Source organism: Chionomys nivalis, chromosome X (genome assembly GCF_950005125.1).
Source record: "Chionomys nivalis chromosome X, mChiNiv1.1, whole genome shotgun sequence".
Taxonomy (NCBI): domain Eukaryota; kingdom Metazoa; phylum Chordata; class Mammalia; order Rodentia; family Cricetidae; genus Chionomys; species Chionomys nivalis.
The window spans coordinates 21,546,225-21,565,797 of NC_080112.1; the positions used below are offsets into that span (position 1 = coordinate 21,546,225).

Sequence of the window (19,573 nt, forward strand, 5' to 3'; positions counted from 1 at the left end):
GAAGTAGAATCCATCAAGCAGAAGATAGACTATCAGGACTCAAAGTACAAGATATAGACCAAGTAAACAAGCAATATGAAAATTTTCAGAAAACACAGGAAAGGAACATATAGGAAATGTAGGAAACCATAAAAAGAACAAACCATCAAATTAAAGGCATATACGAGGCAGGAGAATCACAAGTCAATGGAATAGAACAAATCTTCAACAAGATCTTAGAAAAAAACTTTCTAATTTTGGATAAACATATTCTTACAGATACAAGAGGCACATAAAGCACAAAATAGCCAAGACTAAAAAAAAAATTCCCATGGCATATCATAGGTAAAACAGTAAGTATACAAAACAAAGAAACTGTATTGAAGGCTGCAAGAGAAAAATCACAAGTTACATATAAAAGAAACCCATCAGACTAACAGTGCCTTCTGAATGGAAACTTTGAAAGCTTCAAGAGCATGGAACAATAGATTACAAGTCCTAAAAGATCATGATAGCTGGCCTAAACTGATATACCTAACAAAATAATTGACTATAATTGGAGAAAAGAAAACTTTCTATGAAATAAACAGCCTAAGAAATATATATCCAACAAACAAAACCTAAAAAAATACAGGAAGCAATATTTTGTGCTAAAGAGAGGAATGAGCATAACCAAGAGAAAGATATTCAAAGCCATAACTACTAAAACACAAAGTACCATTGAAAATACAACACTACCAAAAATCAACATGACAACCAAAATTAACACAAACATATAAATAATAACTTTAAATATCAACACCAAAAGCAATCTACAGATTCAATGCAGTCCCCATCAAAATTACAACACAATTCTTCACAGACCTTGAAAGGACAATTCTCAGCTTCATATGGAGAAACAAACAAACAAACAAAAACAAAAAACAGGATAGCTAAACAATCCTGAATAATAAAATAATTTCCAGATTTATCACTACCCCTAATTGGAAGTTGTACTATAGAGCTATAGTTATAAAAACAGCATGCTATTGGTATAAAAAACAGACATGCTGATCAATGGAATCGAATTGAAGACCCAGGCATAAATCCACATATATATGGGCACCAGATTTTTGATAAACAATACAGAAATACACACTGGAAAAACACAACAGTCAAACTGGATGTCTGAATGTAGAAGAATGCAAGTAAATCCATATTTATCACCCTGCATATAACTCAAGTCCACCTGGGTCAGAGACCTCTACATAAGAACAGATACACTGAACCTGACAGAAAAGAAAGTGGGGAATAGCCTTGTACTCTTTGACATAGTAGAAGACTTTCTGAACAGAACACTGTTAGCACAGGCACTAAGATCAACAAATAATAAATTGGACCTCATGAAACTGAAAAGCTTCTGCATGGCAAAGGTAAATGTCATGTGTGTAGGGTAAAAAGAGACAGCCAAAAAAAAAAAAATACTCTGGCCCTGAAACCAGAATCAGTGAAAGAAATCCACCCTGGCCTTGAAACCAGAACCAGTGAAAAAAACCTACTCTGAGTTGGTGAAAGAAACACACTTTAGCCCTGAAACCAGAACCAAAGAAACACTTTGGCTATCGAACCAGAGTCAGTGAAAGTAACATACCCTGACCCTAAAACTTGAGCCAAAAGGCTAAAAAGGGGCAGTGAAGGAAACACTTTGGCCCTAAAACCAGAGCCAAATCTGCCCCTGACCAACTGAGCATGAAATCACCCAATCCCTGAGCATGAAATCTAGCCAGTCTGAACTTATCCAAGATCAAGGTGATTGAAATTCTACCAATTCTCACCCTGAAAACCTCCACTCTGGAAAAACTCTGCCCCTTAAGAAGTCCTATAAAAGCCCTGTGCCTGTTCTGTTCTGTTTGCTGCTGCCTTTTTCCACCCTGGCAGAGGCAGGCCTCCCCTCTTGGATTCTTCCCTCCTAAATCCCTTGAATGAGGTTTGGGTGAAGACCTTCTTTCGCTGGAATGGAGTGGAGCAGAGAAGTAACAACTTTTCCCTGGAGCAGGCGTGGAGCAGAGCACAGCAGAGCAGGATGGATGTAAAAGTTTGACAGAGGAAACCTCTGGGGTACTGAGCAGAATTTTAACAACTTTACTAGGGAAACTCTCCGCTGCAGGGTCAGCCATTGTTACATTGAGGAAATCTTTTCCTGGAGCAGAACTGTAAATTGCTGAGCTTACAGCGACTTTGTGGTATTTTTTGGCTCCTGATTACCAGGATCCCTTTCCATCTGAGCTGTAATGCTTACAATTTGAACAAAACTGCAGCCTATAGAATGGGAAAAGACTTTTAGCAACTCCACTTCCAATAGAGGACTAATACCCAAAAAACATAAAGAACTCAAGAAACTACATATAAAAAAACACAAACAATCCAATTTAAAAATAGGGAACAGAGAACCCAAGTAAAAAGTGCTGTATAGATCTAAACAGAGAATTTTAATAGAGGAATCTCAAATGGGTGAGAAGCACTTAAAGAAATGTTCAACATCCTTAGCCATCAGGGAAATGCAAATCAAAAAGACTCTGAGATTTCATTTGTCAGACTGTCTAAGATAACCATAAAACATAACTTTTACTGGTGAGGATGTGGAGTAAGGGAAACACTCCTCCATTGCTGGTGGGAGTAAAAACTTGTATAGCTACTATGGAAATTAATATAGTGGTTCCTCAGAAAGTTGAAAATTGATCTACCTCAAGACACAGCTATACCATTCCTGGGTATATACTCCAAAGAGACTCCATCTTACCACAAGGACACTTACTCAACCATGTTCATTCTGGCTTTATTCATAATATCCGGAAACTGGAAACAACTTAAGATATCCTTCAACTGAAGAATAAATTTAAAAAAGTGGTACATTTACATAATGAAGTATTACTTAGCTGTTAAAAATGACACCATGAAGCTGGGTGGTGGTGGTGCTTGCCTTTAATCCCAGCACTCGGGAGACAGAGGCAGACAGATCTCTGTGAGTTCGAGACCAGCCTGGGCTACAAAGTGAGTACCAGGACAAGGCTCCAAAGCTATACAGAGAAATCCTGTCTTGAACCCACCCCCCAAAAAATGAGATCATAAAATTTTTTAAAATATTTATTTATTTATTATGTACACAATATTCTGTTTGTGTGTCTGCCTGCAGGTCAGAAGAGGGCACCAGACCCCATTACAGATGGTTGTGAGCCACCATGTGGTTGCTGGGAATTGAACTCAGGACCTTTGGAAGAGCAGGCAATGCTCTTAACCTCTGAGCCATCTCTCCAGCCCCAGACATCATAAAATTTGCAGGCAAATTAAAAACAATCATCTGTAATGAGGTAACCCAGACCCAGAGAGACAAATTTGGTATGTACTCACTTATAAGTGGATATTAGCTGTAAATAAATGATAACCAAGCTACAGTCCATAGATTCAGAAAGGTTAGGTAACAAGGAGGGGTCTAGGGGTGATTCAAGGATCTCTCTGGGAGGGAGAAATAGATTTTGTGAGCAAACTGAGGGCAGATGAGGACAGGAACAATAGGTAGGGGGGATGGCATGGAAGCAGAGAGTGCAGGGAGAGCCAGCTGCAATTGAGGAGGCATTTAGTGGGTGTGGAAACTCCGTTCAGTGGAAACTTCCTGAAATTTATGAAGATGATCCTAATAAGGACTCCTAGTAATGAGGGATACAGAGTTGCAACTGGCCATCTCCTGCTGCCAGGCGAGGCTTCCAGTGGCAGAACTAGGTTGCAGTCAATTGAGTTGTTGGCCAAAGGGATCCCCTGGAAATTCCCAAACAACCCAGGCTGTCGCTAAAACAAGGGATTGTTCTCTGCAAATAAACAGCGAGGCCTCATTGCTGAGGACAACACACACACAGCTCATTGAATTTGAAGATGATGAGCTGGTCCATAATACATGAAGCCCTCACCACTTGGTTCTAGTTACTCCTAGGTGTAGAAAGGTATTCTTCAGGCTACCAAAATAGAAACATCAACACCAACCCAGATACAAAATCTTCCACCTATGGTCTGTCCTGCCTGGAAAATATGCTAGGGCAACGGTAGCAAAGGAACATGTGGTAGTAGCCACCCAATGTCTGATTTGATCTAAAGTCTACTCCATGAGAAGGAACCCACATCCAACACTGCTTGGGTTCCAAGAACCAGAGACTAGATAATCCAGAGACTTATGGTAAAACCAAACACTACTGATCAAAAAAAAATTAATGAAATGATCCCTAATGATAATCTACTATACTCAGAGATAAGTGCCTTATCCAGTCATCAGCAGACAGGCTTCCTCTGGCAGCCGATGGGAACAGATGCAGAGACCCACAGCCAGACATTATGCAGAGAGTTTAAGTTGAATGTCTTCACTGTATCCCTCCCCCCAGAGCTCAGGGAATCCCATGGAAGAGAAGGCTAAAGATTATAAGAGCCACAGGGGATGGAAGACACCAGCAAAATAAGGTTCACTGAATCAACTAAGCAAGGTGCATATGAGCTCATAGAGACTAGAGCAGCAAGCCTAGTGCCTACACGGGTCTGCACCAGGTCCTCTGGGTATATATTATAGCTATTAGTTTAGGAATTTTTATGGGACTCACTCCCGAGTGTGTGAAGGAATCTGATTCTTGTAACTGCAACTGGAGTCTTTTCCTTTTGTTGGCTTGCTGTGCCCAGTTTTAATGTGATGATTTTGGTTTTATCTTGTTATATTTTATTTGCTATGTTTGGTTGCTATCTCTTAAAAGCCCATTCTTTTGTAATGAGAGACAGAAATGGGGTGGATCCAGAGATAAGGGAAAGTCAGGAGGAACTGGGTGGAGGGAGGAGAAACTATAAACAGAATATATTGTATGGTAAAAAAATCTATTTTTAACAAAAGAGCAAAACAGGAAAACAATAAAGAAATGTACTACCTAGAGGACAGTATATTTATAGGGTTTCCTTTGCCCTCATTTTTATAGTATCCAGTCAATCAGTTGTTCAAATATATTAAGGTAAATTGTTCCCCTTTTCACCTTTTGCAACATTACTTAGGTGCTTTCAATTTTCTTTTTTCCTTTTTCATCATAAAAATGTGTAACTGCAGGATACTTTTGTAATAAAGTTATATTTATCTGTCACAGACTTCATGTGGCCAAGGGATCACTGTATGTTGTGACTAATTTCACTGTATATATTAAAGTTCACATTTTGTGGTGTACAGTTCTATGTGTTTTGACAAATCCTCTCTTAGATTTGTTAAGACTTGTTTTGTGGTCCTACTTAGGGTCTGTGCTGGAGAGTGCTGCATGTATATTTGAGAAGAATGTGTATTCTGCAGCTGTTGCTTGGAAAGTTCTGTAGGTGTCTGTTAAGTTCATTTTGCCTAAAGTGAAATTCAAGCCCATCTTTTCTTTACTAGTTTTCCATCCAGATAATCCCTACATCACTGGAACAGGGGTATTGAAGTTCTTTAGTATTCTTTTACTGTGCTCTATCCCCCATTCATTATTAATATTGTTTCATATATCCAGGTTCTTCAATGTTGAATTCATACATATTTGTCATTTTATATGGTCTTTATGAATTTTCTCTTATTATATAGTTTTTTAATGCAGGAACTCAATATGTAACCATGGCTAGGCTCTGAACTCAGAGATCTGCCTGTCTCTGCCTCTGTAATCCAGTCTGTAATGTCATTCTTTTTATAATGTGTCCTTTTAGTTTTTGACTTAATGTCTTTTTTTATCTGACATAATTATCTCTATCACTTTGGCATAATTGAATGAAAAAGTGAATACCACAAAACGTTTCTTGCCCTGGGGAGTAGTGCACTATATCACAGGAAAAAAAGACATTCATGTATATTTGTATGTGTCTATCTAATACAAATGTACAAGTGTGCATATATGCATTATATATGCATTTTATGTATCTAATTTTTTCTTTATAGTCTCACTGTAGAAGGCTATATTTGAACTCAAGATCCTTCCACATCTCCCTCCCAAGTAGTTCTGGAATTACATCAGTGCTTTGTTAAATACCCATTCCAATATTTTTCAAATAATTTGCTTTTTAAAAGGCAACAATGCAATTATTTTGAGATAAATTGAAACATCCAGGGATTGTTTTATTACATTTTTATTTGTAATAAATAAAGTGTGTGTGTGTGCATGCACGTATGTGTTTGTGCACAAGCAGGGCTGTCAGGACAACTTGTGGGAGTAAGGTTTCTCCCTCCACCATGTGGGTTCAGGGACTAGACTTTAAGTCCGCAGGCTGAGTGTGGCAAGTGCTTTTAACCGCGGAACCATCTGACCTTCACCAATTGATTTTTCTTACATTTACTTTAAATATATAAGTATATATATGAAATATATGTTTAATTTATTATATTTAGATTATTTGGGAGCATCCTGCTAATGTTTAGAGACTCTAGATATCTTAATCTGGTCTTATTTGAAAGTCAGCAATGGATGTGATTTAATCCTCTGCTCTCACAGTGTATCACGCCGTGTAATTAGTGTTGTCGGGACAGGCGTGGGAGCTCTGAAGTCATTCTCTTCAGGAGAAACAGAAAAATCAAATAAAAACAGGGACACAGAATGGGGAACGGAGAAATGAAATGGAAAATAGGTGTGATGCTGAACAAGAGGTAGTAAACAGAAAAGAGGAGCTACACGGAGGAGATCGGGAAGTCGTTAAACAGAGAGGGGGTGGGGCAGGCCGGTAGGGACGGAGACCCCCCTCTGGAGGCGGAAAGAGGCAGGACCACTTCCGGCCAGGCGGTGCGGGGGTAACAAGCTCAGACCTGAGGAGAGGCTTGGAGAGAGCAGACGTCCTCTGGACTCACGAGGGCGAGGTGAGCTGAGGTGGCTAGCTTTGGTAAAGACCCTGTGGGGCCTTAAAGGCTGCAGCTTCGGGGTGACTGGCTTCACACAACCTTAAGGTTTGAAGAAAACCTGCCGGGGTTTGGGATCTAGCGGCTTCGGTGTGGTGGGTTTAGAGGTGCCTGAACCCAGTTCTAACGGTAGAAAGGCGGGGGCGGGATCTCTGGGCCAAGGGAAGGTCTGGACTCAGTTTGGCGGTGGGAAGAAGGGATGCGAACCTGTTTGGGGTTGTGTAAAGGAAACGTTGAGAAATCGTTCTGGCTGTAGTGAAAAGGAAGGAGGATCGAGTTCAGGAGGGAGGTGAGGGACGGAATTAACGGATTAAGCCGAAGAAAGGGGGCTGAACCCCCTCTGGGCTACGGAAAGGATGGATCGGATCGGGACTAAGAAAGGAGCGGCAGAATCCTTTTTAAACGGCCCAAGTACCAGACTTGGAAGGGAGAAAGGGCGGGCTTGGATCCGGTTAGCACTGGTTTGAAAGGGAGAATGACCTGGTAGGGTTAGGGAGCTGGGAATCCACGAAGGGTAACCCTGTTGGATTTGGGGGTGGGGTATCCATATTGCAGAAAGGGCGGGGCTGGGCCGTTGCAGACGTGGACTGAGGTGGGGGGGGCAGTGTCGGCGAGGCGACTGCAGCGTGGGGGGAGGGGGCTTGCGGAGGGGTGGGAGGTGCGGAGGACTGCGGAACCACAGCGAGGGTGAGTGGCTGACAAGCGGCGCGGCAGCAGAGGAATGGGGGGGGGAGCTTCTGGGGGAGTGGGGAGAGGGGGCGGCGCGAAATGGCCCTGCAGAGCCTGAGCCATTCTGAGGGGGAAAGGGTGGGATGAGAAATGGTGTAGTTAGGGGGAGGCGGCGGGTGGGACCGAGATGTTCTGTAGCTCAGGGGGAGGGGGGCATGAGTGGAAATGAGATGGTTAGAGATGGTCCTGTCCACCAAAGCGCATGCGTACTGAGGGCCCCGAGGACCAGGCTCATTTGGGAAACCTGTGATCCTGCTTGCGTGCGTTGTGTGTTCGTGTGTTCTGTGCGCATGCGCACTGTCAGGTTGCGGTGTGGTAGAGGGTGTATTCAGGTGTAGGTCGTAGAACTGATTTGCCATCTTGGAAGTGAAAGATACCGGAGCTCAGAAACGAGATGCCCTGGGCGTCTAGATAGGCAACCCAAAAAGGTCTGGGGTCCAAAATTAGATAAATTCTTTCCCCCTTCAGACTTAGCAAGACATTGGATGAATTTCCCTGCTCCTTTATTTTCCTCTAACTCAGCCCTATTTCTTTCAGGCTCAGCTATTACAGTCTCTCAGGAAGATGGATAGAAGAAATGACTATGGTTTTCGGGTGCCCACATTCCAGGTGAGACCTCTCTGCATTCTTACCCTCCCCCATCTACCCTCCCCCAAATTCACTTACCTCTCTGGAGTCCACTACCATGGTGTGGTTCCATAATTCCCTACCTAACCTGTCTCAATATTACTTTGCATGGTGCTGGGAAGAGGGAAACCTGCCTGACTCTGTCTCCAGCTCCCTGTTTGTTTCCCCACACCCTTTCAATCAAACTGTTCAGGAACAGGGGCCACTGTAAAGAGGGAGGCCAGATGTTCCATAGGATCATAATCCTAAGTATGTAGGGCCCTCTGCCTCCCCCTGGGAGCCTAGGGCTTCCTTTCTCTCCAGATGTACAGACTGAGAACACAGAGAAGGACAGTGTCCTGCTGATGCATACCCTGTTGTCAGCATCCAAGGACCCACCGATTGCCAGCCGGCCTAAGAAAAGCAAGACCAAGAAGACTTCTATTAAAGCTATCACTAAGACCACACCCACTCCCCCTCAGGTTCCATCTGCCAATGACATTGCTAGCAACAAGCCTAAAGTAACTCTGCAGGCTTTAAACCTACCAATGTTCACCCAGATCAGCCAGGTTTCTGCTACAACTGAGGCAGCCAATATCCAGGCTTCAGTTACTGCTCAAAACAAGAAAGCCAAGACAAAGAGAGTTACTCCCAAGGTATCCCTAACTGGCACTGAGGATGTCACTACACAGCTCAAGTCACCTTTACAGGCCCTAAACCTGCCAGTTACCTCACCAACTATCCAGTCTCCAGTTGCCAATGAGTCAGCTAATTCCCTGGCCTTGATAGCTGTCAGCAAACCCAAGAAAGCTTCTAAGGCAAAGAAGGCTGCCAATAAGACCATACCTAGTCCCACTGAGATCTCACTGGCTTCGACTACCACCCACACAGCCACTACCCAAGGCCAAATTGCCAAGGAGACAGCTAGTATCCAGTCCTCAGCAGCCACTATCCGAACCAAGAAAATTTCCAAAGCTAAGAGGACAACTGCTAAGCCCATGAATGCTGACACTGAGTATGGAGAGCCCTCAAATGCTATTGAGGGAGTTAGCAGACAGATTGAGGCTTCAACTGTAGTTCTAAGGCCCAAAAAGCCCAAGGGTAAGAAGGTTGCCAATAAAGGCCCAAATTCTGCTTCTGAGCTCTCCGAGGCTCCACCTGCCCTTCAAATGGTCCCAAACCATGCCCTATCAGTGACTGTACGGATCAGGAGAGGGTCTAGGGCTCGAAAGGCTGCCACTAAGACTCGGGCAACTGAAAGCCAGGCTCAAATCAATGAACAAGGAGCTCAGGCCAAGATGGCTACCTCTCAGGCCAGCATAAGTGCCCTTGAGACTCAGGTTGCTGCTGCTGTTCAGGCCTTGGCAGATGACTACCTGGCTCAGTTGAGTTTGGAGCCCACAACCAGAACCCGGGGCAAGAGGAACCGGAAGGTAAGATCTGTGATGTTATCCTTAACTTTGTGCTGCTTTCTTACTCCTATACTAGGTTGTTCATTTGTCTTATGTTTCTTGAGTCATTTAACTTCAGGAGTGACCATGTGTTCATATAGGCTATAGGATATGCTGAGAATATGACACACTTTTGTTTGCTCATGGATTGGTAGGGAAATGCATTTGTGAATTTAGTCAAGACCTATTTGTAACTCACATTATATTTACCCAGATTATATGTGGATTTCTTAAGAAGAATTCTTACTATTTGGGACTTAAGTACCAGTTTTACAGATAAGAAAAGAAAGTCCTGGAATGAAGTGATCTGTCTAAGGCCTGTAGCTAGCAGAGTATGGTGGTGGCCAAAGAAAAGGGAAAATCCCCAGGCCATGTCCTTGGTTGGCTTGTGCCCTGGGAGGTGAAATAAACGGTTGCCTAGAAGCCAGGGAAAGAAGAGTTTGGGACTCAGGATAGCCAGGGTTAGGGCCACACCCCTCTGTAGGGGAGAATCCAGGCCCACCCACTAGACTCTTAGGGGGACTTTTTGAAAGAAACAACAATCTCTTTCATTTGGTAACTCCAGACATTTTTTTTTGATAAAGTCTAAGCATCCCAATGGAGAAGAAAGAACTGGGGGCAATTTCAGGCGGATCCCATGGGGCCGGAGGCCTCCACCACCCCGAGATGTGGCCATTTTGCAGGAAAGGGTAAGAATTCAATCTGCTCAGGTCCTGTTTTTCTTTTTTTTTCATTCTCTGATAGTCTCCCTAGTGTTTTGCCACTGTACTGATACCTCCCCAACTGTTACTCTTTTAGGCAAATAAATTGGTGAAATATCTGTTGGTTAAGGACCAGACAAAGATCCCCATCAAGCGTTCAGGTAGTCTTCTTGAGCTCTTCTTCACCATTCTTTCCCCATGGCCTGTACCGCATCAGCTGCCACACTCCTATTTCACTATAGCTACCCTGACCACACAGGGCTGGGGAAAGACCGCAGTCATCTGACCTGTACAGTTTAGCATCTTCTGTCTCCCCTTTCTTGTAGACATGCTGAAGGATGTCATCCAAGAATATGATGAGTATTTTCCAGAGATCATTGAACGAGCAAGCTATGCTCTGGAGAAGGTGAAGGGGCAGTCCTGGGGGTGGGTGCACTGGGGAAGCCTTAAACAGAGGAAGGGTATATTATCACCCTCCTGGGGGGAAGAGCAGAGACCTAATACATTGCCATCACCGTGCAAATGAGCACACAGTGGCCTAGGGAGGGGCAGCCACTGATCACAAGTCACTGGTGGAAACAGAGCTGGTACTAAAGCCATGCAGCTGAGCCCTGGCCTCTGTCTGCTGCTGGATATACCATCTCATGTGTGGCGGTTGCTCACCTCTGTCTCCCCAAATGCCCACAGACACCATTGATGACTACTATGTTTTTTATATGTTTAATGTGTGCTTTGTACTGAACTATATGCTTTACATGCATTTTCTCTCATACAAAACCCTTACTTTTCTCAGAATGCCCAACATGCTAATTGATACCTAAGATATATTTTGCAATCTCACAGGTTATTCTTTTACTTGGCAGATGTTTCGAGTCAACCTGAAGGAAATTGATAAGCAAAGTAGCTTGTATATTCTTATCAGCACTCAGGAGTCCTCTGCAGGCATACTGGGAACGTAAGCTGGGACAGTGCCAGGGTGGGAAGGGGCTTCTGCTTCCTCTAGAAGCTCAGGAAAGGTGGTCTAAACGCCCATGTCCCAGCTCCCACACATGGCTGGATCCCTGTGAGCAGTAGTGGTGCCAGATTATGACTGGCAGAAGGGTTTCAGAGCCTGGAGTGGCCTTTGCTGCTGTCAGGTTTGCTTGCTGACAAACTCCCAGGGAATCAGCCTTTTGTTACTTATCTCTTCTTCGGAGTGCCTGGCCTGGCTGTGGAAGTCCCTCAAAGGGGGGAGGGACTTCTGGTGTGGACCATGATGCTTGAGAGCAGGAGTGTCACTAGGGTTCCATCTAGAACTTCTCAGGGCCGGGGAATTTGGGAGAGAAAGAAAAGACTCCTGTTGGCTGAGCTTCCATGTGGTGGACAGGGCTTCTTCCATGTCCTGGTAACCTTGGGTAGGGATAGTATATGGTTTCCCATTTTACTGGAGACCTTGGCTCAAGAGTGAAAGCACCTTCCCTTGGGTCATTAATAGCTGGGACCACAGAGTAGGCTGAATTCTCTGTATCTGGGGAATCTAGGAGAGGCTGGTCTAATGAGCTGTGTTGTATAGGTGATGACTTATGATCATTAACTTTCTCTTTGTCCGGTATTTCTTTTAGGACCAAGGACACACCCAAGCTGGGTCTCCTCATGGTGATTCTGAGTGTCATCTTCATGAATGGCAACAAGGCCAGTGAGGGTGAGTAGCTGGCTGGGCATGCAGCTGAATAGGTGGCTGGTGTCTGAACTCCAGGTGCTCATTTTCTGTCCTTGTCTCCTCATGCAGCTGTCATCTGGGAGGTGCTGCGCAAGCTGGGGCTGCGTCCTGGGTATGATTGGGCTCTCTCAGCGCTTGCTGTCCGTGTTGTCTTTTGGCAAGAGAGGACGGTCCCAGGATTGCATCAACCTGGTGGTCTGGTGGAGCACGGGGTGGGGGTGGGGGATTTATTACCTGGATAAATGACAAATGGTTATGAACTCTGCTTCTTTTCTCATTTATGTTTTCTGTCTGTCTGTCTGAGATGAGGTGTAAGGTGGACCTTCAGGCATCCCTGACAAAGTGCCATCTGGTCTCCACTGTTTTCTTCTAGTGGCCATATACTCACTACTGTCTTCACTTCGTTGAGACTGCCTCATTGGCTATAGAATCTGCTCCATGTTGGGAAATACCTCTACCTTCATCTCGGTTGTTCTGCTCTGTATTCACTGATTATTTTTTCCTTTGCTAGGGTAAGACATTCACTCTTTGGAGAAGTGAGGAAACTCATCACAGATGAATTCGTGAAGCAGAAGTAAGTAGTGTTCAAGGCTTTGTATAGCTCTGAAGTGCTCTGGGTGTGGTTATCTGGTTCAAAAAATATACCTTTCTTACACTCTTTGTAGATGATAGGCATTCTGTCACCTAGACCCCAAGTCCTATCTACAATTCTTGTGGCCAAGCCCCATTAGGACCCTTGCAGTCGGGTGTACTCATAGCACGGTCCCAAAATGGCCAATCTATTAACAGCACACCCAAATGGAATCCGGGGTTAGTCTTTATAGGAGACAAAACACATCTGTCTTCTGTGGTGTCATGTTCTGTATATGTATCACTATGGCTTTGTATGGAAGCCATGTTTGTATGGGAATGAGTCTGGGTCTGGATTCCAGGTGTTTGTTAAGAGGAAATTCCTTCATCTGAGGCCTAGTGGTTAAACAGTAGTTTTGTTTGTTTAGAAGCAAGTTTCATTTTCTTTTCTCTGAGGTATCTGGAATACAAGAGGGTCCCCAACAGCAGACCACCTGAATATGAATTCTTCTGGGGCCTGCGGTCTTACCACGAGACTAGCAAGATGAAAGTCCTGAAATTTGCATGCAAGGTAATGAACTTCCTGATCTTGGTACATGAAGGGAATAGGATGCTCCACGCTGAGGCAGGCTGTGTGTATTTAGACAAGTATGGGACAACATATGGTTTGTATATAAAAATATAAAGCCTCAATAATGTCCCAGATATATATTGCAAGACATACATCTTTGTCTAGTTAAGTTTTACATTCTATCAGTTCAGACTGCCATTAAAAATGTTATTAATAGCTGGAGGTCTTAAGATACAGAAATCGATATACTCACAGTTCTGGAGATAAAATCCCTAGATCAACATCTAGTACAGTTTCTGGTGCAGAGTCTTTCTGACTTACAGAGGCTTTTTCTGAATCTTCACATAGCATAGAGCAAGCTTGAGTTCATTTTCATGTCAGTCCTATTTGATCAAGGCCTTATTCATTTAAGGTATACCCATAAAAGACCCCATCTGAAAATACAGTCATGATTAGGGGTTGGGTATTCAACATAAGAATTCTGGGGAAATACACTCAGCCCATAACATGCTTGGTTTCTTATACTTTCCCATATTACAAATGGGGACATTTAGGTTCAGGAATATAAAGTAACTTGTCTAAGGACATAACTTGTATGCCTCAGTTATCCGGGCTGAAGTTTGATATCAAGACTTACTCATTAGAACTCTAGAAAGATGTCTTTTTTTATTTACCACTATTAGTTATAGTGGGTTCTTCACACATAAGTATAAGGGTTATTTTTCTTCTAATAATTATAATTTCCATTTTAGGTACAGAAGAAAGATCCTAAAGACTGGGCTGCTCAGTACCGGGAGGCAGTAGAGATGGATGTTCAGGCTGCGGCTGTGGCTGTGGCTGAGGCTGAGGCCAGGGCTGAGGCAAGAGCCCAAATGGGAATTGGAGAGGAAGCTGTGGCTGGGCCCTGGAATTGGGATGACATGGATATTGACTGCTTAACAAGGGAAGAGTTGGGTGATGATACTCAAGCCTGGAGCAGATTTTCCTTTGAAATTGATTCCAGAGCCCAAGAAAATGCAGATCCTACCAACAATGTCAACTTCAACCAAGGAGCTAGTACTAGAAATAGCTTCAGTGATGGTGCTAGTATTAGCTTTGGTGGCATGCCCAACCCCAGTGGTGGCTTTGGTGGCATACCCAACCCCAGTGGTGGCTTTGGTGGCATACCCAATTCTAATGGTGGCTTTGGTGGCATACCCAATTCTAATGGTGGCTTTGGTGGCATACCCAACTCTAATGGTGGCTTTGGTGGCATACCCAACCCCAATGGTGGCTTTGGTGGCAGAAATGGCATTACCTTTGGTAGTGTACCCAATACCTCTGCCAACTTCAGCAGTGCAGCAAGCATTAGCTTTGGAGCCACATCCATCACTAGCACTAGTTTCAGTGGTGGAGCCAGCATTAGCTTCAGTGGTACACCCAGTACTAGTGCCACTTTCTGTGACACAGCAAGCATTAGCTTTGGTGGTGCATCTAGCACCAGCACTAGCTTCAGCAGTGGAGCCAGCATTAGCTTTGGTGGTGCGCCCAGCACCAGCACTAGCTTCAGCAGCACCGCCAGCATTAGCTTTGGTGGTGCGCCCAGCACCAGCACTAGCTTCAGCAGCACCGCCAGCATTAGCTTTGGTGGTGCGCCCAGCATTAGCACTAGCTTCAGTGGTGGATCCAGCATTAGCTTTGGTGGTTCTCCTACCACCAGTACCAGTTTCAGTGGTGGAGCCAGCTGTGGCTTTGGAGGCACACTTAGTAGTACAGCTGGCTTTGGTGGTGCACTCAGCACAAGCACCAGCTTTGGCAGTGCACCTACTACAAGCACTGTCTTCAGTGGTGCAGTTAGTACCACTACTGGCTTTGGAGGCACACTTAGCACCAGTGTCTGCTTTGGTAGCTCCCCCTGCTCTGGTGTCGGCTTTGGAGGCACACTCAGTACCAGTATCTGCTTTGGTAGTTCTCCTAGCACCAATACTGGTTTTGGTGGTACACTCAGCACCAGTGTTTCCTTTGGTGCTTCTTCTAGCACCAGCTCTGACTTTGGTGGCACATTAAGCACTAGCGTCAGCTTTGGTGGCTCTTCTGGCACCAGTGCTGGCTTTGGCGGTACACTCAACAGCAGTACCAGCTTTGGTGGTGCCATCAGCACCAGTGCTGGCTTTGGCAATGCACTCAACAGCAGTGCCAGCTTTGGTGGTGCCATAAGTACTGGCTTTGGTGGTGTACTCAATAGCAGCGCCAGCTTTGGCGGTGCCATCAACACCAGCACCGGCTTTGGCAGTGCACTCAACAGCAGTGCCAGCTTTGGTGGTGCCATTAGCACCAGTTCTGGCTTTGGCAGTGCACTCAGTACCAGTGCCAGCTTTGGTAGTGTACTCAATGGCAGTTCTGGCTTTGGCGGTGCCATCAGCACCAGTGCCAGCTTTGGTAATGCACTTAATAGTAATGCTGATTTTGGCAGTGCCATCAGCACCAGTGCCAGCTTTAGTGGTGCACTCAGTGGCAGTACTGGCTTTGGCAGTGCTATCAGTACCAGTGCCAGCTTTGATGGTGCACTTAGTAACAGTGCTGGCTTTGGCAGTGCCATCAGTACCAGTGCCAGCTTTGGTGGTGCACTCAGTAACAGTGCTGGCTTTGGTGGTGCTATCAGTACCAGTGCCAGCTTTGATAGTGCGCTCAGTAACAGTGCTGGCTTTGGCGGTGCCATCAGTACCAGTGCCAGCTTTGGTGGTGCTCTTAGTAACGGTGCTGGCTTTGGCAGTGCTATCAGTACCAGTGCCAGCTTTGGTGGGGCACTCAATAACAGTGCTGGTTTTGGTAGTGCCATCAGCACCAGTGCCAGCTTTGGTGGTGCAATCAGCACCAACCCTGACTTTGGTGGTGCATTCAGTACCAGTGTTGGCTTTGGTGGGGCACTTAGTACCACTGACTTTGGTAGTACCCATAGCAACAGCATTAGCTTTGGTAGTGCTCCCACTACCAGTGTCAGCTTTGGTGGTTCTCAAAGTACTAACCTCTGTTTTGGTGGAGCACCTAGCACCAGTCTCTGTTTTGGCAGTGCATCTAACACCAACCTATGCTTTGGAGGCTCTTCCAGCACCAACTCCTGCTTTAGTGGTGCTACCAGTGCCAATTACAGTGAGGGCCACAGCACCAGTGCCATTTTCAGTTTTGGGAATGGGCTAAGTACTAGTGCTGGCTTTGGAAATGGATTGGGCACCAGTGCTGGCTTTGGCAGCAGCCTAGGTACCAGCACTGGCTTTGGTGGAAGCTTAGGCCCCAGTGCTAGCTTCAATGGTTGCCTGGGCACCAGCACTGGGTTTGGTGGTGGATTAGGCACCAGCAATGATTTTGGTGGTGGACTAAGTCCTAATGCTGACTTCAGTGGGGGACTGGGTACCAGTGCTGGCTTCAATGGTGGACTAAACACTAGCACTGGTTTTGGTGGTGGACTGGGCACTAGTGCTGGTTTTGGTGATGGACTTGGCAGCAACACTGGCTTTGGTGGTAGACTGGTCACTAATGATGGCTTTGCTGGTGACCTGAGTACCAGTAATGGTTTTGGCGGCACACTTGGCACTGGTGCAGGCTTTAGTGTAAGCCTCAGCACTGGCGATGGCTTTGGCAGTGGGCCTAATGCCAGCTTCGACAGAGGACTGAATACCGTCATTGGCTTTGGCAGTGATTCCAACACCAGCAGTGGCTTTACTGGTGAAACCAGCACCGGCTCCAGCTTCAGTAATGGACCCAGTTCTATTGTTGGCTTTAGTGGTGGACCAAGCACTGGTGCTGGCTTCTGCAATGCACCAAGCACTGGTGGCTTTGGTGGTGGACCAAGTACAGGAACTGGCTTTGGTGGACCAAGCACTGGAGGTGGCTTCGGAGGACCAAGCACTGCTGCTGGCTTTGGTGGTGGACTGAGCACCAGTACTGGCTTCGGTGGTGGTGGACTGAGCAGCAGTGCTGGCTTCGGTGGTGGACTGAACACCAGTGCTGGATTCAGCGGTGGACCAAGCACCGGTACTGGCTTTGGTGGCGGAGCCACTAACCTCGGTGCCTGTGGCTTCTCTTACGGCTAGTGAAGTTTCAGGTAACTGCAATATTCCCATAGCCAGGATCCGTGGGGATAGCTATAATAGTTGGGAGATACTAGAAGAAACCCTAAGCTGGGGTGGGGGTGGGGGCAAGTGAGAAAAAAAGGAAATAAAAGGAAATGGGTTTTGTGCTAACATGTGTTTCTGGGTATTTTGCTTTGTTTGTTTTTCAGGTTTGTTGCGTTTGTTACCCATGTTTACAGGTAACACTAACGCAGCAGTACTTCCCATGGAGCCAATGTGCAGCTTTGGAATCTTTGTCTACACAGCAGCCTAACCAGCTACAACCCATTAGCTGAGTGAAACACTAAGAAAAACCTGCTGTTCCTGCTTTGTGTTTGCTTCTTGTGTTGTTGTCATATTTTGGTATCAGAGTTACATTAAATTTGCCAAAGGAATCTGAGTTTATTCCATCTTTTAATATGGCTAGATGCGATGTCTGGGGTTTGTAGAACAACTAGAGTTAAGCTTAGCTTTTTGGGGACTGTGGGGATCCAGCTAAAAGGCAGATATTTCTAAGGGTCAGGGAGCTCTGGGAAAGTGTGCTTGAGCAGATATGAAAGGGGGAAGCCTAATATAGAATGAAACAGAAAGAACTGTGGATAGTAAATTCACACTAACTTCGGGCAACTGTGTAAGAATAGAGGGATAAGAAGGAAAGGAACTAGGAGTTGACATGGGAGCAAGAGGACATTCTCTTGGGATAGGAAAGAAAAATAAGTATGGACTGTAGGACTAAAGTCAAATGAGAGGCAGAGGATTGATATGGAAGAGTCAGGAATTGACTGAAGTAGTATGAGACACTGGAAAGGGACAGGGTGCCAGAAAATAGAGGGTGATCCTGACTTTGAACAGGATTCAAGGGTAGCTGTGGAAGTAGAAAAATAGATCTGTTTCACACAGTGATCTCCAACCCTAGTAGACCCTAGAAAAAAGGTATGGATGATTCAAGGCTTGGATCTAACTGGGTGGTTGCGCTGAAAGGACTAGGAAACAAAGCAGCAAAGTTATGAGTCTCTATCATATGGACACTAGCACCTGGCTCACAATTGTTAGTGTATGCATTGTGGCTGAAGAGGAGGTCCAAGTTGGTAAGGGATAGAAGAATATTGAGAACTAAAGAACTAGGAGAAAATAGAGGCCTCAAAAGGAACATACTGATGAACAAGGGTAGATATTGTTCATTTAGGAAATACTACATAAATGCCTGTGGTGTGGAGGCATACTGCTCAAGTCTCAAGGATGATAAAATTTTACAGACTTGAATGAACAGTAAGCTTCCAGGCAATAAGTTAGCCCAGAGAGAGGATCCTAGAGAAGCTAAATAAGAAGGTGAACTCAAAGAAAAACATATAGTCATCCTCCTGGATATTGGAAGTAGACAAGATTGCCAGGCAAAAGTTGGGAACACGGGGGTGGGGGTGGGGTGGAGGTAAGGGGGGATGGGGAGAGAGAAGGGGAGGATGGGGAGAGCTTGGGGGAATGGGATGGTTGGGATGGAGGAAGGGTTGATATGGGAGCAGGGAAGTAGATAATTAAGGGAGCCATTTTAGGGTTGGCAAGAAACTTGACTCTAGAGGGGTTTCCAGGTGTCCAAGGAGATGTCCCCAGCTTGTTCCTTGGGCAGCTGAGGAGACGGCGCCTGAACTGGCCTCATCCTATAGCCACACTGATGAATATCTTACATATCACCATAGAACCTTCATCTGGCGATGGATGGAGATAGAGACAGATACCCACATTGGAGCTCTGGACTGAGCTCCCAAGGTCCAAATGAGGAGCAGAAGGAGGGAGAACATGAGTAAGGAAGTCAGGACCGCGAGGGGTGCACCCACCCACTGAGAAGGTGGGGCTGATCTAATGGGAGCTCACCAAGGCCAGCTGGACTGGGACTGATGGAGCATGTGATCAAACCAGACTCTCTGAATGTGGCTGACAATGAAGGCTGACCGAGAAGCCAAGGACAATGGCACTGGGTTTTGATCCTACTGCACGTACTGGCTTTGTGGGAGCCTAGTCTGTTTGGATGCTCACCTTCCTAGACCTGGATGGAGGGGGAAGGACCTTGGACTTCCCATAGGGCAGGGAACCCTGACTGCTCTTTGGACTGGAGAGGGAGAAGGAGGGGAGAGGGGAAGTAGGGGGAGGGGGAGGGAAATGGGAGGAGGTGGAAATTTTTAATAAAAAAAATAAAACATAATCACTAAGTTGAGGGAGTCACATCCCTGGGAGGGAGGGTGTTGACGGCATCATTAACATAGGCAATGAAATTACTCAGGAT

General features: G+C 45.4%; 1 protein-coding gene and 1 non-coding gene across 4 annotated transcripts; both read left to right on the forward strand.

Annotated features, from left to right (window-relative positions):
- The first annotated feature begins 6,576 nt into the window (after nucleotides 1–6,576).
- Nucleotides 6,577–17,665, forward strand: LOC130867597 (trophinin-like). 3 transcript variants are annotated; one of them, XM_057759656.1, is made up of 13 exons: nucleotides 6,577–6,841; nucleotides 8,147–8,218; nucleotides 8,494–9,648; nucleotides 10,251–10,355; nucleotides 10,465–10,528; nucleotides 10,694–10,773; nucleotides 11,231–11,322; nucleotides 11,969–12,048; nucleotides 12,136–12,178; nucleotides 12,578–12,640; nucleotides 13,093–13,207; nucleotides 13,960–17,288; nucleotides 17,466–17,665. In XM_057759656.1, the coding sequence occupies exons 2-12, from the start codon at nucleotides 8,174–8,176 to the stop codon at nucleotides 17,275–17,277; spliced, it is 5,160 nt and encodes a 1,719-aa protein (XP_057615639.1). In that variant the 5' UTR covers nucleotides 6,577–6,841; nucleotides 8,147–8,173; the 3' UTR covers nucleotides 17,278–17,288; nucleotides 17,466–17,665. The 3 variants fall into 3 exon arrangements, with proteins under 3 accessions (XP_057615639.1, XP_057615640.1, XP_057615641.1); XM_057759657.1 differs by lacking the exon at nucleotides 6,577–6,841 and adding an exon at nucleotides 7,049–7,169; XM_057759658.1 differs by lacking the exon at nucleotides 6,577–6,841 and adding an exon at nucleotides 7,916–8,037.
- LOC130868740 (small nucleolar RNA SNORA11) lies at nucleotides 12,810–12,934 on the forward strand. The gene has a single exon (XR_009056556.1). It is a non-coding gene; the product is annotated as a small nucleolar RNA SNORA11 (small nucleolar RNA).
- Nucleotides 17,666–19,573: the final 1,908 nt, after the last annotated feature.